General features: G+C 35.4%; 1 protein-coding gene across 9 annotated transcripts in view; it reads left to right on the forward strand.

The window, feature by feature from the left end:
* The window catches only part of SENP6 (SUMO specific peptidase 6), a 129,095-nt gene extending 103,221 nt beyond the window's left edge, over positions 1-25,874 (forward strand). For all 9 annotated transcript variants that reach the window (XM_065911598.1, XM_065911599.1, XM_065911600.1 and 6 more), the window contains 8 exons: positions 5,746-5,868; positions 7,195-7,287; positions 14,997-15,427; positions 20,281-20,384; positions 20,626-20,714; positions 21,901-21,969; positions 22,072-22,222; positions 25,345-25,874. In XM_065911598.1, the coding sequence (XP_065767670.1) occupies positions 5,746-5,868; positions 7,195-7,287; positions 14,997-15,427; positions 20,281-20,384; positions 20,626-20,714; positions 21,901-21,969; positions 22,072-22,222; positions 25,345-25,554 (1,270 nt within the window). In that variant the 3' untranslated portion in view covers positions 25,555-25,874. The remainder of the gene's footprint in view (positions 1-5,745; positions 5,869-7,194; positions 7,288-14,996; positions 15,428-20,280; positions 20,385-20,625; positions 20,715-21,900; positions 21,970-22,071; positions 22,223-25,344) is intronic.
* The last annotated feature ends 1,992 nt before the right edge of the window (positions 25,875-27,866 follow it).

Consider the following 27,866-nt stretch of genomic DNA (forward strand, 5'->3'; position numbering starts at 1 on the left):
TAGCTTGTTACATTGTTGTTGTTAGAGTGTTTGGGGCTTCCTTGATGGCTCAGATGGTAACGAATCTGCCTGAGTGCAGGAGACCTGGGTACGATCCCTGAGTCAGCAAGATCCCCTGAAGAAGGAAATAGCAACCCACTCCAGTATTCTTGCCTGGAAGATTCCATGGACTAAGGAGCCTGGTGGGCTACAGTCCATGGAGTCTCAATGAGTCAGAAATGACTGAATGACTGAGCACACATACACACTGTGTTAGAAGTTCATGATTTTATAGAGAATACAAATATGGAATTAAAGTATTGACAGAAGCATTAGCATGGTACAAATATAGCAGAAAAAGAAAGCATCATTCTCTTTGGGGGTTGAGAAATGAGGAATCAAGAAGCTTTCCTCGAAGGGCCTGCATCATGAACTGGAATACACATACATAGCATGTATGTGTAGTGTGTTTGTGTGTGTATAAACTGTATGTGTTTACTGCTTTGTGATGTAAGATGAGTGTGTCTGTGGAACAAAACAACGTTCAGTGTGTCTAGTGATCTCCAATATATTTTGTTTATTCAAATGTATATTTTTTTAAAAAACTGGTTGTCAAAAGCCGCTGGATTGATTTTTATAGCCCATGATTGCAGCCCACACTTTGGGAAAAGACAGCATTATTATTCACAATGAAAGATTTTGATCAGAAAAGTGACATATAATTGTTTCCCTAAGGTCATTTTGACAAGCAGGTTCATTGTGAATGTCTAGATGAGAGATGATTGAAGGAAATTTAATTAAGGTGATAGAAGAAGCCTAGTTAAGGCATTTTAGTTACAGTGAAGAAGAATGAAAGAAGAAATAATGAGATGTTTTAAGGGGTAGAGTTGTTTAGCAGAAGTCCTGGACTGATCGACTGCATATTAAGAAGATAAATAAATAGATGTCAAATAACTCCTAGTTTTCTTACTAGTAAGATGTCCAAATGATTTTGCCACTAACCAAACTGTGATATGACAAAAGGGAGAGTGTCAATAAACAATTGTATATATGATTATAGATGTCAGTTGAGTTCTGACCTAGAGACACACAGAGATAGAAGGCTTTACAGATAGTAGTTTAATTAGGAGAATGGATGAAATTACACAGTGAGGGATATAGAATGAGAAAAAGAGCTATAAGAGGACAAACCCTGCAGAGTAGATTTAGAGAGAGAGACAGCGAGTAAGGAGACAATAGATTCTGAAGGTATTTGAGAGGTAATTTTAAAATATAGATTTGCTGGCAAGAGAAACTGTCCTAGATTTTAAATGCCTACGTTTGTATATGTAGATTCTTTTGAAACCTCATACATATTCAAGGACAAGTTCAAAGTTCTTTATAGCTAAATTAAAGGATATTATTTCATAAAAATACCCAACAAAGCATATGAAAAGATCTTCAATGTTATTAATCATCAGAGAAGTGAACATCAAAACCACAGTGAGGTCTCACCTCACACCCATTAAGTAGGATGGCTGCTTTATTTAAAAAAAAAAAAAAAAAATCCCCCAAAATAACAAGTATACAAGAGAATGTGAACAAGTTCCAGCCCTTGTACACAACTTCTGTGGAAGACAGTGTTGTGTTTCCTCAAGAAATTGAAAATAGAACTGCCATTTGATCTAGCAACCCTACTTCTGGATATACAAAAGAGTTGAAAGTAGAGCTATTTTAGAGAGATTTGTATACCCATGTTCATAGTAGCACTGTTCATAATAGCTAAGAAGTGGAAGCAGCACATACGTCCATTGATGGATGAGGTTATAAACAAATGTGATATATATGTATAATGAACTACTATTCACCCTTACGAAGGAAGGAAACCCTTCGCATGCTACAGCATGGATGAACCTGAACACATTATACAGTGTGAAATGAGACATTCACAAAAAGACAAACACTGTGTGAATCCACTTACATGAGGATCTGAAGTAGTCAAATTCATAGAAAACCAAAGAACTGATTACCGAGGGCTGCAGAGCAAGGGAAAAGGGAGTTACTGTTTAATGGATACAGAGTTTTGCTTTTGCAAAATAAAGTTTTGGAGATCTCTTTCACACAGTATGAATATACTTAACATTATTGAATTGTATGCTTAAAAATGGTTAAGATTGTAAACTGTTCTGCATTTTTTCCATAATTTTTCAAAAGATGTTATGTCTTAATACTAGTGTATACTACCTTAAGAAACCAAGCAACTGCAAAATCTTAAGCGATTGTGTAGAACAGTGCTGCTTTTATTGGATGAAGTATTCTATGAATGCCAGCTAGGTCAAGTTGTTTGACAGTACTATTCATATCATCATTGTCCTTAGTGATTTTATACCTGCTTTTTCTGTCAATTCCTGAGAAAGTCATTAATCTCCAACTATAATTATTGACTTGTCTATTTCTCATTAATGTATTGTGAAGCTCTTTTGTTAGGTACATGTATGTTAATGTCTTCTTGGAGAGTCAAGCCCCTTATCATTGCATAATGTTCCTTTTTATTCCTGATAATCTCATTTTTTTAATCCTACTTTGTTCAAAATTAAAATACCTACTCCAGCTTTTTTTTGGTTCATGTTTGCATGATGTATGTTTATTCATCCTTTTACTTTTAACCTATTTAAGTCTTTATGTTTAAAAAATTCTTTCTGAAAGTATATAGATGGATCTAAAAAATAAGTTCCTATATTTTGTTTACATTTTAGTTTATTGCATTTCATACTAGTCTACACTTTTTACATTAGAGATTTTATAGTCATTTTTTACTCTTTTGAAATTCTTTATATATTTTCAGTAGGCCTCTTGACATCATATAGTTAAACTTTAAAGCAAATTTTATACAATGAACTTACATTGTCTAACAAGTTCTGCCTTTTCTCATGCAAATCACTATTCCCAATAATCTAACAAAATGCATGATTTTTTTTAAAAAATCTGCATTTGTATTTGTCTCATGATTTTTAGAAGCGAGTTAAAAAGAGGAAACTTTTTCAAATTTCACTATTAAAATAAGTAATTCAGTTGCCACCAGAGCTGCTCATCCTTTTCCATTTCTAACTCTTCAGGTTAGAAGCAAACCTTTAAACAGTTTACCATACTTATAAGAGGTAGAAGGGCATTGTATCTAGAGAATGTTAGTAAAATACAGAGGGAAAGATCTTTTTTAACTTCATCCTTTAATTAAATTTCATAATTAAATTATTGGATTGTCCACTTTATAAAATAACAGGTGCACAACTTCGTGACTTTCAATATTTAAATGATTTATACACTGAAAGAAAACAAATTCCAAAATGAAAGAAATTCCTGGTTTTTTTTGTGATAAAGAATAAGAAACAGCTATTCAAACTAAAATTAATAATCCTAATACATGTACATGAAAAACCCAGAACTATATATAGTCACAGAAATATTAATACTTATGGATGTATACCAGATTAGAGAGATAGAACTAGTTACTTTAAAAGGCTTTTTGAAGTTTTGTTTTTTCACTTTTATGTCCTTAATTCCTCTAAGATTTGTTTTTATGCATGGTATCAGATAGAGACTTAATTTCATGTTTTTCAGTATGGGCAAATAATTGCCCTGGTATTATTTGTGAAGCAGTTCATTCTCTCCCCACCAATGTGAAATCCTGCCTTTGTCATACACTAAGATAACAGTGGCACAGATCTCTTTTCAGGGCTCTGTAGTCTGTTCCACTGGCCGTGTACCTATCCCTGCATCAGTCCCACACTGCAGTGATTACTGTTTCTTTATTCTTGTTATCTAAAAAGGCAATATTCTTCACAAATGTTTTGGATATGCTTGACCTTCTTAATTCTTTCAGATAAATTTTAGTATCAGCCCATCAAATACAATTTTTAAAATCCTTTTGAGATTTTGATTGTAATTGCACTGAATCAGTTATTCTCAACTGGAGGCAGCTTTGGCCCCAAGGGATGTTTGCCAATGGCTGTGGGCATTTTTGGTTCCCACAGAAGGAAAAGATGTAGTCTAATAGCATCTAGTGGGTAGAGACCAGAGATGATGCTAAACACACTACACTGCACAGGACGATCCCAGCCACAAAAAATTATCTGGCTTAAAATGTCAATGGTGCCAAGCTTGAGGAGCCCGCCACTAAATTTATGCAATTTGGAGATGACTGATACTCATATTTTTGAGTATTTCAGTAAAAATATGTTCTGATCTTATAGCCAGCCATCTTGCAAAAACTTATTTCTAATATGTCTGTAGATCTTTCTTAAGTTTTCTGTATGAAAATCCTTTCATCTTTAAATAAATTTATTTTGTCCATTTGCAAAAATAAAGCATGGATCTGTTTATATATGAAGTATAGTCCGTTTTCTTAAATCACCAAATCCCATTGTTCATTCAGTTCAGTTCACAAAGGAGCCATTGTCATTTTAGTGGTAAAGCAGCATGGTTCACCCATTATAGTTACAATTTGTAAGTTCAAGTCTAATTCACTACATGCTATGTTTTAAATATAAGATGTAGAATTCAGCAGTTGATTTAAACTGTGTCATGAGCTGATTCACTGTCTTGTGCCTTTTGTGGGGGCACACTGAGTTGCCCTAAAGGAAGAAATCTGTAAGTTATGTCCTTTTTGAGCTTTAGGATTATTGAATATTATGATTAAAGTGACAGGTCTCAAAGGTGTGCCCTGTGGGTACTTGCTGTTTCTGTGCGAGATTTCACAAGGCTTTCATATGAGCCTCATTTTAATAAGATGAAAGTGGCCATAAGCTTGACTTTGCATAGCTCCTTTGAGGGAGTTTAGGACATACACAATTAAATTTAATGTATCATAATTTATCTTTGTAATTTAAAGGACCATGGCTATTTGTTTTAATACACCTACCTTCAGGAAAAAAACAAGTAAAGCAAGGAAAAATTAGAACTGATGTAAGATCACTTTAAAGATTAGTCATTGTTACAACCTCACCACTGTACAGGTTCTTTCTGTTTTATAAAAAGTAGTCTATGGCTAGGTCATCATAGTTTAATACACAAAGATAGCAGCTTTATTAAGACATAGTGCACATACCATACAAATCACACATTTTAAGTGTATAATTCCAGTGGTTTTTAGTATGTTCAGTTTTGAAGCCACCACCGTAATTAATACAAGAACATTTTCATCCCTCACAAAATTCAGTACCCATTAGAGGAGTGACTCCCCATTTCCCTTGAACCTTACTCGCAGCCCTGGCAACCACCAGTCTCTTCACTATGTCTGTGGATTTGCATATTCTGAACATTTCATATACATGGAATCACAGAATATGTGCTTTTCTGTTACTAGCTTCTTGCACTTAGCATAACATTTTCAAGGTTCTTTTTATGAAACTACGTGCATCGACTTCATTTCTTTTTATTGCTGTGTAATTTTCCATTGTATAGTTATACTACATTTTCCATTCATTCATTGATGAGCATTTCTATCATTTCTGTTTGTTGGCTTTGATAAAGTTTATGTGAATGTTCATAAATATGCCCTTGTTTAAAAAGATTAGATCTTTCCAGTTCTAATTTTACTCTCAAATATCATGTTTTATTACTTACAAATAATCTGGTAGTAATCATTGTCTAGAATATGAAATAAACTTTGTTTATAACTGTCTTTCAGTTTAAAGGAATGGAGATTGGTGGTGAATAGGTATTTGATTGCTCTGTTTTTAGTACACAAACTTAAATTCATTCTATTTGGAATTGCTTTTTATAAAACAGGTATTTGGTGCTTGAAAAATTGAAGAAAGAAGAAGCTGACCGAATTCATATATTCAGTTCTTTTTTCTATAAACGCCTTAATCAAAGGGAGAGGAGAAATCTTCATGAAACAACTAATCTATCGTAAGTCAAGCTTTTTAAAAATATTTAATAGATGTAGTAGGTCACTTAAATTTAACTTAGGAAAAAATCACTTGTTTATATTAAAGCAACTGTTTTCCTTCTATTCTCAGTTAGCAAAATTTATATAGCTTATAATATTTAAAACCCAAAGAATACCTGGGATTCGTAAAGGTTTTAGGTCTACTATGTTGATCAGTGTTTTCCAAATATATCTGAAAGTTTAAAAAAGGAAAATTACTTGAATACTTATTTAATCTTGAAAGTTATTAAATACCAATCGCTCTGCATGTTCCATCTGTAGTATCTACCAGTGGAACCTGTGAATCTGTAGTATTAATAAGTTCTTTGGATAATAATTCTCAGACAAGTTAAGGGAACAGTATTCTACATATGATCCCTGAGTTATTTATAATGCCTTTCCATATAGTGAGTGCTTCCAGCTCTAATACTTGCTGGTAATTGGTTAGAAGATACTCACAGAGAGTCCATTTTTGTTATCAGTGCTATTAAGTGTCTTGAATTGATGGCTGTTGTGTACAATATAAATAAATTTTCTACTATTTCAGTGATGTCTAATTTTGTATCTTAGAGTTTATGGTGAAAGAAAGAAAGTGAAAGTCGCTCAGTAGTGTCCAACTCTTTGTGACCCCATGCACTATACAGTCCATTAAATTCTCCAGGCCAGAATACTGGAGTGGGTAGCCTTTCCCTTTTCCAGGGGATCTTCCCAATCCAGGGTTCAAACCCAGGTCTCCTGAACTGCAGGTGAATTCTTTACCAGCTGAGCTACCAGGGAAGCCCAAGAATCCTGGAGTGAGTAGCCTATCCCTTCTCCAGGGGAACTTCCCAACCCAGGAATTGAACCAGGGTCTCCTGCATTGCAGACAAATTCTTTACCAGCGGAGCTATCAGGGAAGCCCAGAGTTGATGGTAGTGGTTGGTTTTGACCAGTGCTGATAATCTGTCCTGTTTTATCTACTGTAAAATAGTGTTCACTTTCCCTGCTCTCTTCACCTTAGTTCTTATAGGTCACAGTCTGATGCTCACTCAGTATTTATGCTAAAACCAGTTCCGCAACAATAAGCACCCTAGTAAGTAATAGTAGAAATTAAAGAATCTCTTTCTTCCAGATTCATTGATAGTCAGTTTCACATCTTCCCAGCTCCATCTCAGATATTCTGCTTTCTTTTCACATCTTGTTAAATCCTCTTATACAGCTGTTTGATCTGTTGACATCTTAATCTCTGTAATGTATAAATTGCTGCATATAGGCTGACAACACTGGAAGCATTTCAGAAGCTTGATAGTTTCCCTCTTGTCTTACAGAATACAGCAGAAGCGACATGGAAGAGTAAAAACATGGACCCGGCATGTAGATATTTTTGAGAAGGATTTTATTTTTGTACCCCTTAATGAAGCGTGAGTAACAATTTCCTTTGTGTAAATGTGATGGCAGTTTTTAGAAAATATGTTTATGAGGTGAATAATTCATCCAGTTTTAAACTTCTTTCTGAAATTTGTTGTATATGTTGATACTTAAACTCCTTATTTTATGGAAATTAATATACTTTTTCAGTGAATCATGTAAGATATGTAATTTTACAAGCACTCAACAAGAAATCTTCCTAATTTCATTTTATTCATTGATGTAGAATAACGTCATCTTTTAAAAATGGTACTTGTGGTCTAGCAGACATCCTATAGAAAAGACTACCTTGTACAGAATGGTGATTAGGTCACACAGAAGAATTTGGATTTTTAGTTTATAAAATACACTTCGACTCAACCAAAATGAAGAGAATGTGGCTGGATTTATGTCATTTGCTCACTGAAAACCATGTTGACTACCTGAAGCTATTTCCTAAGTAAATAGAGGTGGTAAACATTTTCTCTTATTCTCACCCAGTGACTAAAGAGGCATAGATGTATAGGTTAGTATTATTATACAATTTAAACTTGAGAGTTTCTGTATTTCATTTTCTACCTGTCCTGCCCTCCAGCCAAAGACTTCCAGGAATACTCTCGTAATTGGGCAGCATGGGTCTACTACTTGCATTAAGGGAGAACATACACCATGGCTGACCATGACGCCTCTAAGTAAAAATGTGTTTGCAAGAGACAGTAACAGAATTTAGGTTTTGTTTTGGTGGTTTGAGGGAAGATCTAAGGAAGCAGTGGTTTGTCTGGATGAAGAAGTCAGTCAACTCAGTCGCCCAGTTGTGTCCGACTCTTTGAGACCCCGTGCACTGAAGCACGCCAGGCCTCCTGTCGATCACCAGCTCTCAGAGTTTACTCAGACTCGTGTCCATTGAGTCAGTGATGCCATCCAGCCATCTCATCCTCTGTCATCCCCTTCTCCTCCCACCTTCAATCTTTCCCAGCATCAGGTCTTTTCCAATGAGTGAGCTCTTCGCATCTGGTGGCCAAAATATTGGAGTTTCAGCTTCAACATCAGTCCTTCCAATGAATATTCAGGACTGACTTCCTTTAGGAATGACTGGATCTCCTTGCAGTTCAAGAGACTCTGAAGAGTCTTCTCCAACACCACAATTCAAAAGCATCAATTCTTTGGTGCTCAGCCTTCTTTATAGTCCAACTCTCACATCCATACATGACTACTGGAAAAACCATAGCTTTGACTAGATGGACCTTTGTTGGTAAAGTAATGTCTCTGCTTTTTAATTGCTGTCTAGGTTGATCATAACTTTTCTTCTGAGGAGCAAGCATCTTTTTATTTCATGACTGCAGTCACCATCTGCAGTGATTTTGGAGCCCCAGAAAATAAAGTCTTTCACTGTTTGCATTGTTTCCCCATCTATTTGCCATGAAGTGATGGGACCAGATGCCATGATCTTAGTTTTCTGAGTGTTGAGTTTTAAGCCAACTTTTTCACTCTTCTCTTTCACTTTCATCAAGAGACTCTTTAGTTCTTCACTTTCTGCCATAAAGGTGGTGTCATCTGCATATCTGAGGTTATTTGTATTTCTCCCGGCAATCTTGATTCCAGCTTGAGCTTCATCCAGCCCAGCGATTCTCATGATGTACTCTGCATATAAGTTAAAATAAGCAGGGTGACAACATACAACCTTGACGTGCTCCTTTCCCTATTTGGAACCAGTCTATTATGTCCAGTTCTAACTGTTGCTTCCTGATCTGCATCCAGATTTCTCAAGAGGCAGGTCAGGTGGTCTGATAATTTTCCACAATTTGTTGTGATCCACAGAGTCAAAGGCTTTGGCACAGTCAGTAAAGCAGAAGCAGATGTTTTTCTGGAACTCTCTTGCTTTTTCGATGATCCATCAGATGTTGGCAATTTGATCTCTGGTTCCTCTGCCTTTTCTAAATCCAGCTTGAACATCTGGAAGTTCACGGTTCATGTACTGTTGAAGCCTGGCTTGGCGAATTTTGAACATTTCTTTCGTAGTGTGTGAGATGAGTGCAATTGTACAGTAGTTTGAGCATTCTTTGGCATTGCCTTTCTTTGGGATTGGAATAAAAACTGACCTTTTCCAGTCCTGTGGGCACTGCTGAGTTTTCCAAATTTGCTGGCATATTGAGTGCAGCACTTTCACAGCATCATCTTTTAGGTTTTGTAATAGCACAACTGGAATTCCATCACCTCCACTAGCTTTGTTCGTAGTGATGCTTCTTAAGGCCCACTTGACTTCACATTCCAGGATGTCTGGCTCTAGGTGAGTGATCACACTATCATGATTATCTGGGTTGTGAAGATTTTTTTGTACAGTTCTTCTGTGTATTCTTGCCACCTCTTGTTAATATCTTCTGCTTTTGTTAGGTTCATACCATTTCTGTCCTTTATTGTGCCCATCTTTGCATGAATGTTCCCTTGGTATCTTTAATTTTCTTGAAGAGATCTCTATCCCATTCTGTTGTTTTGCTCTATTTTTTTTATTGATCACTGAGGAAGGCTTTGTTATCTCTCCTTGCTATTCTTTGGAACTCTGCATTCAAATGGGTATATCTTTTCTTTTCTCCTTTGCCTTTCACTTCTCTTCTTTTCACAGCTATTTGTAAGGCCTCCTCAGACAACCATTTTGCCTTTCTGCACTTATTTTCATTGGGGATGGTCTTGATCCCTGTCTCTTGTACAATGTCATGAACCTCCATCCATAGTTCTTCAGGCACCCTGTCTAACAAATAATTCCTTGAATCTATTTGTCACTTCCAGTGTATAATCATAAGGGATTTGATTTAGGTCATACCTGAATGGTCTAGTGGTTTCCCCACTTTCTTCAATTTAAGCCTGAATTTGGCAATAAGGAGCTCATGATCTGAGCCATAGTCAGCTCCCAGTCTTGTTTTTGCTGACTGTATAGAGCTTCTGCATCTTTGGCTGCAAAGAATATAATCAATCTGATTTCAGTATTGACCACCTGGTGATGTCCATGTGTAGAGTCTTCTCTTGTGTTGTTGGAAGAGGGTATTTGCTACGACCAGTTCATTCTCTTGGCAGAACTCTTATTAGCTTTTGCTCTACTTCATTCTGTACTCCAAGGCCAAATTTGCCTGTTACTCCAGGTATCTCTTGACTTCTTAACTTTTGCATTCCAGTCTCCCATAATGAAAAGAACATCTTTTTTGGGTATTAGTTCTTGAAGGTCTTGTAAGTCTTCATAGAACTGTTCAACTTCTTCAGCATTACTGGTTGGGGCATAGACTTGGATTACTGTGATATTGAATGGTTTGCCTTGGAAACTAACAGAGATCATTCTGTCGTTTTTGAGATTGCATCCAAGTACTGCATTTCAGACTCTTGTTGTCTATGATGGCTATTTCATTTCTTCTGAGGATTCTTGCCCACAGTAATAGATATAATGGTCATGTGAGTTAAATTCACCCATTACAGTCCATTTTAGTTTGTTGATTGCTAGTGTCGATGTTCACTCTTGCCATCTCCTGTTTGACCACTTCCAATTTACCTTGATTCATGGACCTAACCTTCCAGGTTCTAATGCAGTATTTCTCTTTATAGCTTCAGAGTTTACTTCCATCACCATTCACATCCACAACTGGATGTTGTTTTTGCTTTGGCTGTGTCTCTTCATTCTTTCTGGAGTTATTTCTCCATTGATCTCCTATAGCATATTGGGCACCTACCGACCTGGGGAGTTCATCTTTCAGTGTCCTATCATTTTGCCTTTTCATACTGTTCATGGGGTTCTCAAGGCAAGAATACTGAAATGGTTTGCCATTCCCTTCTGCAGTGGACCATGTTTTGTCAAAACTCTCCACCATGACCCATCTGTCTTCGGTGACCCTACTTGGCATGGTTCATAGTTTCACTGAGTTAGACATGGCTGTGGTCCATGTGATTAGATTGGTTAGTTTTCTGTGATTGTGGTTTTCAGTCTGTGTCCTCTGATGGAGAAGGATAAGAGGCTAATGGAAGCTTCCTGATGGGAGAGACTGACTGATGGGGAAACAGGGTCTTGTTTTGATGGGCGGGGCCATACTCAGTAAATCTTTATTCCAATTTTCTGTTGCTGGGTGGGGCTGTGTTCCCTCCCTGTTATTTACCTAGGCCCACACTTTGGTGGAGGTAATATGATAATGGCGACCTCCTTCAAAAGGTCCCATGCCTGTACTGCTACACTCAGTGGCCCCAGCCCTGCAGCAGGCCACCCCTGACCCATGCCTCTGCCAGAGGCTCCTGAAGACTCACGGGCAGGTCTGGGCTGCTCTTGTGGGGTCACTGCTCCTTTCTTCTGGGTCCTGGTGTGCACAAAGTTCTGTTTGTGCCCTCCAAGAGTCTGTTTCCCCTGTCCTGTGTAAGTTCTGGTGGCTCTATGGTGGGGTTAATGGCGGCCTTCTCCAAGAGGGCTTATGCCACACCCAGGTCTGCTGCACCCAGAGCCCCTGCCCCTGTGGCAGGCCACTGCTGACCTGTACCTCTGCAGGAGACGCTCAGACACGGTTCTGTCTCAGTCTCTGTGGGGCCTCTGGGTCCTGGTGCACAAGGTATGTTTGAGCCCTCTGAGCATCTCTTGTGGGTATGGGGTTTGATTCTAAAGGTGATTTCACCTACCATCCTGCTGGGGCTTCTCCTTTGCCCTTGGACATGGGGTTATCTCCTCACAGCCACTCCAGCAGCATGCATTCACTCATTTAGCAAAAAGATACTTGGTATTTTGAAGGGTTGCATTGTGACCTTATATTTGTCTCTGCTAAGACAATTATGAAATGACCTTGCTTTGTCTCGTTTTTGTCATGGTTGCAGAGTAACTTTGTCTGAGGTTGGTGTTCTGTAAGATTTTTAATGTCTAATAAGCCTGTCTGTGCCAAGCTAGCTTCTGAATGTTCTCCTTTTCTCACTATGAAAAAACATTTACTCTGTAGTATAGTCAGATTCTTTCATTTAAAATCATGCTTTAATTATAATACCTTTTATGATTTCTAATTAGCCCAGCCAAAGATAGGTAGATTAGGTTAAAACTAGACTGGTTATGACTGTAAAGCCCAACCTCTTCAAAATGCTTTGAGTCAAACATAGTATCAGTAAAATGTAAAACTAAGTTTAAAACTGATCTTTATAGTTTCTTCATTTTCCTCAAAATTAGATTTCTTGACATTAATTTGTCATATCAAGTAGCAAATGAGCTGCCCACTTGGTAAAAGGGAGGGATATACATGGGAAGCCATTTGTCAGAAATTAATTATAAAAATTTAAAATAACAATATAATTGGAGGCATATGTAATTTAGTAATAGAGGCAAATCCTTAGTCACAGTATCTAATGTGGATAGACGCTATGTTTAGTGCTTTGTGTCATCTTGGTTGTCTTGGTGAAAAGTAGAGAGTGAATTAGTTGTGTTCCGCAGGATAACTGTGCTGTTTGTAGGTGGAAGAATAACCTCCAGATCATGAGGGCTTTTTTTTTTAAGTGATAAAACTAACTAGAAAAAAAAAAAAAAAACTAACTAGATAGGCTGCCCTGTATTCGTCATCTTTTTAATTTTCCTCATGGTCATAATTTCTTTAAGCTATAAGTTGATAAGCTGTTTGTTTAAAATTGTAGAAATTGACAAGGAGCAGAAATTTAATGTTTGGACCTAAATCAAACATCAAATTAAACTAAGTGAAATTGCCTGTTTTAGCCATGGCTCCTACTAATGGCTTAAGGTCAAGGTATCTACCATTAAAAGGGATCATAAAAGCAAAACTCTGGCTCTTAGAGGTTGAAAGTGAGGTCACATGTGTCCAATTCAGCTTTCTCTTTACAGCTAGGTGAAGGAAGATTTTTTTTTTTTCCAAGTTATTAGATAAGGCAACAGAAAAACTATGGCTCATCCATATTGTCATAGCTGAAAAATGTTTATAACTGTGATAGACTTTGGTTTCAGCTGTAGGTTGAGAATCACTATGCTATACCACATTTAATCAACTTTTAAGGTACATTTTTTCACTTTATAACCTTTCTGAAGTTGAGGTGTGACTTAGTGTCAGCTGTGTCTTTGGGTTGATGAAGTGAGAAAGATGGTGTGCACTGTTCTCCCAGCCTGGCCTGATCTAAGTCCATACGGTCCTGAGGATTAATAATTAAGAAGAGGAGAGAAGCATTTCTCCATCTGGATTTTCAGTACTGAGGATGAAGGCAGCCTCTGTGAACTTTTCTACTTGTTGTGTCTAATGAAGAGACATACAGTGCTTCTTAGTATTACCTTGAGGGGATTTAATATTTTGCATAAATAGAACATGCAATAACTTCTGTCTGGGTCAGCATTCATTTTTCATACAGCCAATATCTACTGAACACCATACTCTATGACAAATATTGTGCTCAGCTAATAAATTATCTGACATCTTTAGCCTGTTCATTGGAGTGGGTTGCCATTCCCTTCTCCAGGGAATCTTCCCAACCCAGGGATCAAACCTGGTTCTCCTGCATTACAGTCAGATTGTTTACTGTCTGAGCCACCAGGTTCAGTGTTATGTGACTCTTGCATATAATACTGTGCCTAGCAAATAATAAACCCTTAATAAAATTAATTAGATTAATGCATATTAGCCACTTTTAGCTGTATAGTTTCTTACTCATAGCTTATATCCTACTGTCAGAAACTATGATGATACCTGAATTCAACTCTAGCTGGAATCCTACTGATACTTCTGTACTGATAATTAGACTAGATAGATTATTTCAATGTAGTAGAGTATTTTATTTAAGTAGAGTATGAGACAAGAATAATATTTTCAGTATTAAGAAATCCCTACCTTATTAATTCCTAATAAGTTTTATTAGTAGCTATTAATACCTAATATTAATACTTAACAATACCTAGTTAATATTAACCAAGCTTCCCTGATAGATTGTTTGGCAAATAGTCTGCCTGCAATGCAGGAGACTCCGGTTCGATTCCTGGGTCGGGAAGATCCACTGGAGAAGGGATAGGCTACCCATTCCAGTATTCTTGGGCTTCCCTGATGGCTCAGCTAGTAAAGAATCCTGTAATGCATGAGACTTAGATTCGATCCCTGGGTTGGGAAGATCCCCTGCAGAAGGGAAAGACTACCCACTCAAGCATTCTGGCCTTGAGAATTCCATGGACTGTATAGAACATGGGGTCACAAAGAGTCGGACACAACTGAGCAACTTTCACTCATTCACTCACCTTATTAATAAGAAAAACACAGATGAAAAGTTTTTTAAAAACTATTATGTACAATATTTAGAAAATGTTCAAACTTATAAAGTCTAATAATTAGTTAGACTTCTGAAGGTATTTTAATGTTGCTGGTTTATTACCCTTGGCATAAATAGAACAAAGGAATGGTAAATGGTAATGATGAATTGCAGTGATGTAATTTACATTTTGTTAAATTGCCTGGAAAACAATGAATTTTTCATTCCAAAAACAAATTGTTCAAAGGATTTGCATAAGTGAATGCAGGCTAGGTCATTCTGACAAAAATTATGTTGTTTTTGAATAGACATTATAGTCTGTTAATGAATCAGTGAGTCTTCAAACAAGTAGATTAAGAATTGAAAAAATTGGGCATTCTTAATAAATTTGTTTACAGAAGTTTTTTAAAAAATACTTTAATATTTATTTGCAAATATAATAAAGTTTTCTAATAATATATTCAGTAGTTTCATTTGTTTTTTACAGTGCACACTGGTTTTTGGCCGTTGTTTGTTTCCCTGGTTTGGAAAAACCAAAGTATGAACCTAATCCTCATTACCATGAAAATACAGTCACGCAAAAAAGTTCACCTGTAGAGGACAGTTGTATTTCTTCTCCTTCAGCCAGTGAAATGGACAATTGTTCACAAAACTCTGCTGCCAAGCCTGTAATTAAGAAGATGCTAAACAGAAAGCATTGCATAGCTGTAATTGATTCAAATAATGAACAAGAAGAAAGTGACCCTCGTTATCGGAGAAACATAAGCAGTGTGAAATGTAGTCTGAAAAAAATAAATCATACTGCAAGTGAAAATGAAGAATCGAATAAAGGAGAACCCGCATGCCAGCAATTTGTTGATAGGACTGAAAGTGAGGATGCCCTACAGAATGAATATTTAAGTTCTATGCACCATACAGGTACGTCACCAAATGTTTCAGAAAACCAAAGAGTGCAGAGTAAGTTGGAGGTTTTAGATATAGGATTAAAATTTCAGGATGCACTTTTTCTTAAAGTCAGGTTTATTGTATAATTCACTGACAGTAACATTCACTCATGAATATAGCTCAGTGAACTTTGATAAATGTATATAGTCATGTAATCATTACAGCAATCAAGATTTAGAACCTTGCCATTACTCAAAACAGTTCTCTTGTGCCCCCTTAATAGTGAGTCTCCTACCCTCATCCTTACAAAGAGTACAGTTTTAAAATTATAGTCAAGGTCTGCATTTTCCATTTGTAGGAACTTGGACTTGTTTTTATTTTGTAGGAAATTTACTTATTCAGCATAAACAGTGGTTGCACAATCTTAAATCTATAAGGCAAATTAGTTTGATCGTCTCAATTTACAGATGAGCAAATTGAGATCAAGAGACAAAAATTAAAGCTTTTTCCTCCAAATAGTTGTTGACATTGAAATTAAAGGTTAGTTCCTGTTCTCACTCTCTTTCATGGTTTTCAGTGGAAAGAAGGGCACTGGTCCAACCTCTGCTTTTTTATTTCCCTTCAGTTCTAATAGATTGTTTCTTTCCTTGAATCAGGTCCATATTACTAGCATTTATTCTGGAAATCTAAGGTTTCTCTTCAAATACTTAAATTTTTTTATCAGGTCAACTGCAAAATTTCCACTTCAACCTCAAAGTATAATAGTCCACTTTGTGAACTGTAGTATGCTATGTATATAGATAGGATAGCAAACTGAATAAACTATGAATAGATTTAATACATTCTCTTTGGAGGAAAAAACTCAGTATAAGACACAGGAGAAATTATGTGACCTCAGAAAGAACCTATAAAAGCTGTGAATGCTGAACATACGTGTGGTGCTTCTCCCAGCCTGTGTTGTCTTAGTCAGTCAGAAAGCCGTTGCTGTGCTCTTAGAAAATATCTGTTGTTTGACATTCTCAGCTGCACAAAGCTGATATTAGACCTATGAATATTGGTCTTTGTGCCTTTTAGGGGGTATAGGATAAGAGGCAAAAGGGGGGAATTTAACAGGTAAAGCAAAAAAGTGCATCAAAACCAAGCAGATAAATGCAGTTGACCCTTGAACAGCATGGGGTTTAGGGGTGCTGACCCTCTGACAGTCAAAATTCACCTCTGACTTTACCATCAACCATTTGTGTCATACCACAGTTCCACATCCACAGATTCACATCCATGGATTCAGCCAGCCTCAGCTGTGCAGTAGTGTACTAACCTCTTTCTTGGGAGAAAAAAAATCCATGTGTAAGTGGACCAGTGCAGTTCAAATCTGTGCTGTTCAAGGGTCAACAGTACTTATTTTTTTGCTCACTTTCTAATATATTTCATCAGGGAGGAAATGGAATGAAGAAAGGCAAAATAGGTAGTCACCAAGTCACTGTAATTTTTTTCAGTTTTAGTATTTTAATACTTGAATAGAAGAAAAAAGTAATAAAAGGCATTGAATAGCTACATTAATTACCATTTTGCTACACTGAAAGCATTGCGTAGATGGGCACTCTGAAGATTAAGCCTTCAAGGCATGTGCACTGTTTTTCACCACCTTTGAACAAAAGTCCTGCCAGTTAGTACATGAGAAGATGCTGGATATTGTTGGCCATGAGGGAAATATAAATCAAAGCCACAAGCCCATAGAGTGGATTAATGGCTGCTTGAGCCTTTTTATAGAGCATGGCTTGAAAGTCCGATTCCAACAGGTGTTGGTGAGGATGTGGGGAAATTGAAAACTTTGTATATTATTAACGTAGGAAGGTAAAATGCTACAGCTTGCTTTGGAAGACAGTTTGACAGTTCCTTAAAAAGTTAACACATAAAGCTATGATATGATCCCGCAGTTCCACTCCTAGATAAATACCCAAGAGAAATAAAAACATATGTCCACACAAAAACTTGGGCATGAACAATTATAGCAGCATTATTCACAACAGTCAAAAGGTAGAAGCAACCCAGATGTTCAATATATGGATAATGAAAACATGATATGTCTATTTAATGGAATATTATTAGGCCATAAAAAGAAATGAAGTAGTGATACACGTTACAAATGGATGAAACTGAGAACATGTTAAGTTGAAGTAGTCACAGAATACCACATATTAATGTGATTCTATTTGTATTAAATCTCCCAAACAGAAAGCCTACATAAGAGTGGATTAATGGTTGCTTAAGGCTGCTTGGGGGTTGGAGAGGAATATGGGTAAAAGGGAGTGATAGCTAAAGGGTTTAGAGGTTTGTTTTTGCTTGTTTTGAGATTTGAAACATTTTGAAAATGTTTTAAAATTGACTTTTGGTGATGGTTGCACACAATGTGTAAATATACCAAAAACCACTTAATTGTACACTTTAAGGGGGTGAATTGTATGGTATGTGAATTATATCTCTATAGAACATTTTTTAAGTTCCTTTTTGATCAATAATTTCATATAGTTTAATATGAATTCAAGTTAAAAAATGAATTAAAATGCATGACTTAGAGCAATGAGACAAAGCCTTAGGGCTTCCTTCGTATACACAAATCCCAGAAATTCCTAGTGCCCTTTCCTACAAGTTAGTGTTCTAGTTGAGAAGTAACCGGTTGAATTTGAGTATATGTCCCAGTGAATCCTTTAGTTTGCTCTTTCAATATCTGTTTATTCTTCTTTGAAAGATTATAGTTTGTGCTTTGTTTTTTTTTTTAAGTATGTATGTAACTATACCAATTATCTTTAAAGGTAATTAATTTAACATTACTATGTGTGATACACTGTTGTTTTTCTATCCTTTTTTAATGTTTATCTTAATCCAGTGATGATAGTGTCCCACAGTTCCCTAGAATGGGCTTGTATTTTTTTAAGGAATGAAGTCTCATTTTTCATCAGATGTTTTCAAGGCATCACTCACCCAAAAGAACATTGAATAGCCTCAGAGAGGATGGTTTAAGCAGCCTATGCTATATAAAATTATGACATCAAAATTTAAGAAGAGGAGAGCTTGTAAAAATTTTTTGTGATTATGATTTGTATCTTATTGATCCATTTCTGTTTGGTCTGATAGTTGACAGGATTTAAATGGAGCATTTTAGGTAGTTTAAACATAATTTAACCACTGAACACATATAGTCACAAGTGACTTCGATGTAGGTTGACATGCTACAGGTAATACGTAGAATTTTATCTTGACACAGGGATTGGGGTTTTAAGATCAACTCTAGGAAAGTAATAATGTCTGTTATTACTTTGGTTTGCTGTTTTTTCAGTTGGGCACTATTTGAAATAGTTGTCTTGCGATGTGTGGTATCAATACATGAGCAATATGTGTGTTTAAACTCTAGAATCACACTTGGTTTGGCATCTTCAGATGATCTCACTGTGTGAGAACCTCAGAGACTGGGACTGGTTGAGAGAATCGCTGATTGAGTTACTGCCCCTCAATTTATACTAGAGCATTTGTTCACTGGACGGAATGACTCAAGAAACTGACTATACTGTTTACTTTTCTCTCTCTTTTACAATGCATGCGCATTTTCATTTTTATAGAGTTCATGTTTATATGACACAATTTCTAGGTAAAAGGTATAGTTAGGAATATTTTGCTACTAAAACAACTTGATTGTAATTACTAATTCTGAATTACCTATGGATTTAGACAAATTTTACCTAAATACAGGTGTTTTAGCTTAGAAACATTAAAATACAGATTTTTAAAAAGATAAGTGGTAAAGGTTATTCTTTGCATAATAAAAGGATTAATCATAGGGCTTTATTATTTTAAATAGTATTTTTTTTATCACAACATTTAAACTTAATATATGTTAAATATATCTTTTCAGGAGCACTTTTACCCTGTTATCTTCCCATCTTGTCTTGCTTAATAATATTAGTATTCTTAATGCTCTTTTAATAACTCATACTAAAATAAGTTAAATCCTGTCAAAAAACCTTGAAGTCATGCTTTTAAAAACTTGGAAATGGTATGCTCTATAGTAAACAATATTTGTATATTTGGCATCAAAGTTCCTGACTCAGTTTTCATTATTTTTTGTAAGTCTTCTCTTTCTTTAAGCTTAATCATTGATTTTTAACGATTTGGATTCTTGAAAGAGACGTTTAAAATAATACTTTTCAGGTATTTCTGTGAGTCATTTATTTTCATACTACCAACACCTACATTGGCTTGTGTTGTTTTATTTTATTGAAAAATCTTATGAATATAACCAAACATGAAGGAAAAATGTGCCAAGTTGACCTTATCCATAAATACTAATATAATGATAATTTTCATTTCTGTATTTTTTAAAAATTATTTGTCCAAAAGCAAGCCCATCTTACTATGTTTTAATCATTTTTTAAGATTTATACAATTTTCCATGTTTTCACAATTTTAATTTCTCACATGTACACAGTATTTCATTTTATGTTCTATATTTGCTGAGTATTCCTGTTATTTAACAGTTGAGTTATTTTCAAACTATTGTAGCTTCTGTTATTAAAGATATCTAGCATACCCAGCACAAAATCTTTATTTATAGACATGTATTTAAATATACATAAATTTTAATAATAGAATTGATACCTAGTTTTTAGTGTTTAATGAATTTTGGGTCTGAGTAGTAGAAACAGCTGTGTAAATAGAATGACAATCCAGGTTTTTTAAAAAGTAACTTATTTTATATTTGTGATATTACATGCTAAGACAAATTTTATATTTGTAATTACTATGTAATTGCTACCATCAATTTTAAGATCATATACTATTAAGTTATGTACATATTCTTTTTAAGAATTATGTAATATTTCTTATTGATACAGATGGTTTAAGCAAAATAAGACTAAACTACAGTGATGAATCAGCTGAAGGTAGTAAAATGCTTGAAGATGAACTCGTCGACTTCTCCGAAGATCAGGATAACCAGGTGAAACCTAATGCTTAGCAAGAAGTTCCAATATTTTATATCATTAAAAGTTTTTCTTTGGATTCCTCTGCAGTTCCTTCAGGATTGAGTGACATACAACATTTTCTAAAGTCTGATCACCTAATTAGAGATATATTTTTTACAAGTTTGCCACAAAGATTTTTATCCTCAGTGGTGCTATTTTGTTATTAGTTATTTAGATTTTATAGCTTCAATACTAACAGTAGGCTGTCTTTCATAGGATGATAGCAGTGATGATGGACTCCTTGCTGATGACAACTGCAGTTCCGAAATAGGACAGTGGCATTTAAAGCCTACTATCTGTAAACAGTAAGCATTTACTGTATATCTTGTAAACTACCTGGTGACTTTTATTCGCATGCTCTCTTAGAATAAAATATTAACCATACTGTTGTAATTTAAATAAGTACTTAAGCAAAAGTCACAAAGGCTTTCAGAATCAGTGAGGAAAACCTGGGTCATGCCCAATGTTGGGATTGAGTTGGGGAGAATGGAAATCTTTTCAGTTCTCCATTTGCCCACTTTCCGTCTCTATGCAAGTGCATAGAAAGCCACTATTCCTTTTGGATATGTAGTGATTTGAAGCAGGAAAGGACAAAAGAATTTTCATTCAGATCCATGTTGGTAACATGGGAGTTGGAGTTTACACTAGTTCCATAGCCACTGTGTGGAGGCTGTAGAGTGACTCAGGGCAGTGCTAAGAGGCGTGTTCCGGGGAACCTCACATTGAGAGTGAATCTGTTTTGGTTCTCAGAAGTACATATTCTGAGATCTCTCCAGACTTCAGTGATGAAGTACCTATTTCTAGACTTAATCTCTTTTTGACTTTTTGTAGGAAATCTTGTCTGAGATTCTAGTAACAGCATTTGAAAAGCAAATGTTAATTAATATAAAGGAAGACATAGAGACCTAGAGTAGTTAAAAGATTTTCTCCGAATTCCATAAAATGTTAGCCAGGAAGAACCTAGGTCTTTAATCATTTCAGGACCTTCTGTACTACATTAAACACGCTCACATACTTAGGTTTAAGAGCAAAATTTTGAAAGTTAAGTGTTTTTTTTATAGTAAGTGTTCTAAAGTGGAATCTTGCCAAAAACAGTGGATTCCAAGCTAATTCTTTTATGTGAAGATTACCTGTTTTGTTATTTAAATTATCAGTAGATTTTTTAAATGGGATTATCTTTCTTCTACTTTTGTGTGGTCTCACTCTTGGTACTTTGGAACAGGGAATGTTCAAATTTTCAAAATTGCTTTGATTTTGTATTAAATTTTGAAGTATTTTTAGGAACTAGCTATGGAACTTTGGTGAAATAAATTCATAACTTATGTATGGCTAAATTATTACTCTGTAATTATTTAATATAATCATGGGTAGTTAAGTATTATTAAGGTGTTTTTGCCTAAAAGGTTTATATCTCCCCCTCCATTTTATTGTTAATGTACATCTTTTTATGCCTTTTAAACATTAAAAAATATTAATATTTGGTCATTTCAGACCTTGTATCCTACTGATGGACTCACTCAGAGGCCCTTCTCGGTCAAATGTTGTCAAAATTCTAAGAGAGTAAGTTCAAAACTTTACCTGTACTTTGCATTCTGGTGGGGATGAGGAAGTATGTGTATTTATATGTATGTATGTGTTCTTACTATATACATATCATTGCAGGTATTTAGAGGTGGAATGGGAAGTTAAAAAAGGAAGCAAAAGAAGTTTTTCCAAAGATGTTATGAAAGGCTCTAATCCAAAAGTACCGCAGCAAAACAACTTCAGTGACTGTGGCGTATATGTATTGCAGTATGTAGAGAGCTTTTTTGAGGTGGGTTTCAGTTGGTTGGATCTGACTTAATAAATAATAAAATGGTGTTTTTGATCTTACGTTAGTGTAAAAAAACACAATAATCAAATATTTTGGAGAGACTGAAAACTGCTGTTTCAAAAATTATTCCAGGGAGCAAAAACTCATAAATTGGAGAATATTTAAGACATAAAAAAGACTGTACTCTGTGTAATTCGAATCCACTCACTTCTATCACTGATCAGCTCTTCTTCTCTACTGGCTCTTTTGGCCTTAAGAAATCTCTGCCATGATTCAGGCTCTATCTTTTTACCTTCTTTTTTCCCCTTCACAAATGTGTTTCTGGACACATATTTATAGTCATTGTCTTCCATTTCCACAAATCCTACTTGCTTCTGAAATCTGTATAATCTGGCTTGACCCTCACCTTTATACTGAAATTGTTCCTGACCTCCCAGCACCATTGACACTGTCGAGCATTCCTTCCTCATAGCACAGTCTTCTTTTGACTTTACCGTGCATACCTGTCTTGGATAGTCTTTACAGTTTATCTTGACTTCTTCCTTTTCTTCATCCCCCAGCCATTTGTGCCGTAAGTTCTGTAAATTCCATCACTCAGTGTCACTCATGCTGAGTTCTCTAACCCTGTACCACTGTCTCAGTTCAGTTCACTAGCATCACCATTCCACAGTGCTGTACCAACCTCTGACTAGGCCGCCTTTTTTTTTTTTAATTTATTTATTTTATTTGGAGGCTAATTACAGTATTGTAGTGGTTTTTGCCATACATTGACATGAATCAGCCATGGGTGTACATGTGTCCCCCATCCTGAACCCCCTCCCTCCTCCCTCCCCATCCCATCCCTCAGGGTCATCCCAGTGCACCAGCTCTGAGCACCCTGTCTCATGCATTGAACCTGGACTGGTGATCTGTTTCACATATGATAATATACATGTTTCCATGCTATTCTCTCAAATCACCCCACTCTTGCCTTCTCCCACAGAGTCCAAAGGACTATCTATACATCTGTGTCTCTTTTGCTGCCTCGCATATAGGGTCATCATTACCATCTTTCTAAATTTCATATATATGCGTTTAGTATACTTTAAAAATTTTTTTAAATTTATTTATTTTTAATTGGAGGATAATTGCTTTACAAAAGCTCCTTGTGTTGTACGGCAGCGTCCCACTAGCTATCTATTTTAAACATGGTAGTGTATATATGTCAGTGCTCTTGCTCAATTCGTCTCGCCGTATCCTTCCCCTGCTGTGTCCACAAGTTCATTCTCTACATCTGCGTTTCTATTCTTCCCCTGCAGATAGATTCGTCAGATTCCATATATGTGCATTAAATATACGATATTTGTTTTTCTTCTTCTGCCTTCCTTCACTCTGTATAATAAGCTCTAGGTTCATCCACCTCAGTTCAACGGACTAAAATTTATTCCTTTTTATAGCTAATATTCCATTGTGTATATATACCACAGCTTGTTTATCCATTCATCCTTCAATGGACATCTAGGCTGCTTCCATGTCCTGGCTGTTGTAAATAGTGCTACACTGAACATTGGGGTACATGTGTCCTTTTGAACTATGGTTTTCTAAGGGTACATGCCCAGGAGTGGGATTGCTGGGTCATGAGGTCATTTTACTCCTTGTTTTATAAGAAATCTCCATACTGCTCTCTACAGTGGCTGTATCAGTTTACATTCCCAACAGTGCAAGAGGGTTCCCTTTTCTCTACATCCTCTCCAGCGTTTATTGTTTGTAGACTTTTTGATGATGGCCATTCTGACTGGTGTGAGGTGATATCTCATTGTAGTTTTAATTTGCATTTCCCTAATAATGAGTGACGTTGAACATCTTTTCATGTGTTTGTTGGTCATCTATATGTCTTCTTTGGAGAAATGTGTTTAGGTCTTCTACCCATTTTTTGATTAGGTTGTTTGTTTTTCTGATTCTGAAATGCATGAGTTGCTTGTATATTTTGGAGGTTAATCCTTTGTCAGTTTGCAGTTGTTTTCTCTCATTCTGAGGGCTGTCTTTTTTCATTTTGTTTATAATTTCCTTTGCTGTGCAAATGCTTTTAAGTTTAATTCAGTCCCATTTATTTGTTTTTATTTCCATTACTCTGGGAGGTGGGTCAAAGGGGATCTTGCTTTGATTTACGTCAAAGAGCATGGCGGCTATGTTTTCCTCTTAAGAGTGTTACAGTTTCTGCCCTTACATTTTGTTCTTTAATCTATTTTGAGTTTATTTTGGGGTATGATGTTCTACTTTCATTATTTTACGTGTAGCTTCCTGGGCCTCTTGCTGTGTTTTTTTCCCAGTTGTTTTCCCAAAACCCAAATTTAATCATGTTACTTTTCTGCTTTAAATCTTATAATGGCTTCCTGGTGCTCTTGAGTTAAAAGACTGGAATCCTTCACATGGCCTGCATGTTCTAACTCCTGTCCAAGCTTCTAGCCTTCTTTCTACCCTTGTCACTCACTCCAGCATTCTGTGTACTGTCTACCTGAATGTCATTTCAGGATCTCATATTCTCTCTTGTCTCCAGACATTGATGCCTGTTTCCCTCCCTGGAATATTCTTCCCTGTTGCTTCCACCATTCCTTATTTGACTAATTCTTACTCATCCTTTAAGTCTTAGCATAAACATCACTTTTTTATATTGTGCTACGCCCTTAGGTATGTATTCTCATAGGACTCTCTGCTTCTCCTGTCTTAATACCTGTCACATGCATTGTTTTAATTGTTGAGTTATCTGTCTAGACTGGGGTCAGCAATCCTTTTCATAACGGGCCAGGTCATAAATATTTTAGGTTCTGTGGCCATACGGTCTCTGCTCTCCATTCTGCTATTGTGCATGAAAGAAAGCATTCGTAGACAGCATGTAGATGAGTTACTGTGGCTATGTTCCAATAAGGCTTTATTTACAAAAACAGGCAGTAGGCAGAATTTGACCCATTAGCTGTAGTTTGCTCACCCCTGATCTGTAAGCAGAAATTGTCTTACATCTCCAGTGCCTAACATGCCTGGCATGTTACCGATTTTTTTTCATTTCTACTCTGGAATGCTTTTGTCATTGAAACTAAAATATTACTTATAATTTTCTAATGTGCATTTAATATTTTTATTTTCAGAATCCAATTCTCAATTTTGAATTACCGATGAATCTGGCAAACTGGTTTCCTCCCCCAAGAATGAGAACAAAAAGAGAAGAAATCCGAAACATAATTCTGAAGCTACAGGAAGATCAGAGCAAAGAGAAGAAGAAGCATAAGGACACTTACTCAACAGAAACGTCTTTAGGTGAAGGAGCAGAACAGTGCATCAATAGCATCTCAGATTGACTGTTTCCGATGCTTGTCAGTATTGCCTTCAGAACTGAGTGACTTTCAACTTTGGGTATAGACAGTAAAGAACTGAAATGCTCACTACTCAGAGTGATTTGGAAATGTTAATGATTGTATAAATGTCATATAATTAATTTCCAATGGAGTATGTATTAAGTAAAAGTCTGTAAATATGTTAATGAGGCCAATTTTTCCAGCATTTATAATTATTTTTTTCACTTGTTAGGAAGCTTTTGTTATGTATTTTCTGTTAATAGTACTTAAAACTGCAACTTCTAAACACAAATAAATAAAAAGAAAATATTTATAGGAGGAAATGATTAATTTGATATTCTTTAGTGAAATTAAATTCTTCAGTGGGTGTGCTATATTTCATGGGAATATTCGAGTATCTATGATGATCTTTTCACTTTTGCATTTGTTTTAAAATAAAATGTAAAAATAAGATTAAATTGAAGGCATTTTGAACAAGAAAGACATCTTCATATGCTTGTATAGCAGGAAAAAAAATAACAGGTTTTTTTTTAACCCGGATACTTCCTTGTGTTTGGAGAACTTGGCCCCAAAAGTATAATAAATATTTCTAATTTTACTCAATTATTTAAGAAGAAGCAAGTCAAAGAAAAATATGAATTATACTGCTACCTAAAAACTATATCATATATTATTGTGAAGTACCTTTCTGAAGATATCAAAAACTCAGGTTAAAACTATTTTGGTAAGTACAGCTTGAATTTCAAATATCCCATGTTACCTTCCTATATTACAGTTTAAAGTATCTACAATCTGTGTGATATAGTTAATTGATAAACATTTTTAACCTGTGAACACAGAAATTTAAATAGGAATTTACTATTTTTTGTAATGACTTTTGCTATTTTTTCATTGCTCATTTTGTTCTTGTTATTTTGATATACAAAATACCAGACTTTTTGCACCTGAGTTTTTTAGTGAAAATTATTTTTACATGTAAAAAGTACTATCTTTAATCAGTTGCATACTGCAAAAAATAATAGTCTTATCTTGAATTCCCCTTTAAAAACACTAAAATGTGGTGGTGGTGTTGACACGTTTACAGTTCATGTAGTAATCTTGCATATATCTGCTGAAACTATTATTTTCAAATGAAATGTTACACATTCTTTCAAATTAACTTTGAGACTTGAAATTATATATTTGAAAAGTCATCTTTTTTGTTAAATAATTTAAAAAGCACATATAGCAAACATAGTTGAGAATAAAAGAAAGACCATTTTTAGTCAGCAGTTACTTTATTTTTAATCTGGCCATTTCTGGCATTGCAACCCACATTTTAGGCTAATTTATTGAACTTAACAAAGTCCATGGATGTGTTTGGGGTGGATTTGGGGTGTTGTTAACAACAACCAAAAAAATAGAAAAAATCTGCTTTATACACACTCATTAAAGGAAAAATTAAAATGTTAAGTTTCAGAAACATCACCATTAGTGTTATTGATTATGGACTTGTTACTTTGAACTATCTTAACATTTTTATTTGTGATTATATTATTACTTTTTAAGGAATACCCTAGAGCTCTTAACTCAGATATGAAAAGACAAGTTTATTATTTACTGAATATGGACCAAGAAAGAAATTTTTTTAAAAACCTCATGGCAGTACGCATAACTGGCATTTTTTTTTTTACTGTACTGTGTTAGAATTTAAGGTACTGAAAGAACTATTCTAAAATGCTTGTTTTTGTTTCAGTTTCTAATGATTATATTTTGCACTCTTAATTTTTGAAAAGATAAAAAAATAACCTGTCCCGTGGGCCAGTTCAGTCCATCATGTTTTGACATGAGAAATACAGATATGTCTGTCAACTTCTAGAGGCAGAGTATCCAGCTGTTTGATCATATTTCTCCCACCCTGTATAAAATTCTATATTTAAAAGTTATGCTAATGACTTTGCTTTGGAGACAAATCTTTGGAGACTGCCAGGTTGAGCTCCAAAATTAGAGTTGAGAATCTTTGGTGTGTATGCACATTTACTTGCTAATTGCGTGCTCTGGTACTTCTACATGTAGTTTATAGTGGGTATCAACCTTTTAAAATGTATTATTAGTACTCAGAAGTCGTGAAGCAGAATTTTAAAGCTTAGAGGTTTGTTACTAGATGCTGAAACTGCATGACAGTATCTGGTGTCTTAACTAATTAGATAGATTTGTTGTATTTGTTTTCTTGTTGGATAGAATAACATTTAATCATTTTTAGAAGGGTGTTAGATTACTTGCCATAAAATTTGTATGTGTCTTAGCTCTTGGTAGTTTACGAGCAAAGTTGGCAT

This window comes from Muntiacus reevesi, chromosome 19 (assembly GCF_963930625.1).
Source record: "Muntiacus reevesi chromosome 19, mMunRee1.1, whole genome shotgun sequence".
Taxonomy (NCBI): domain Eukaryota; kingdom Metazoa; phylum Chordata; class Mammalia; order Artiodactyla; family Cervidae; genus Muntiacus; species Muntiacus reevesi.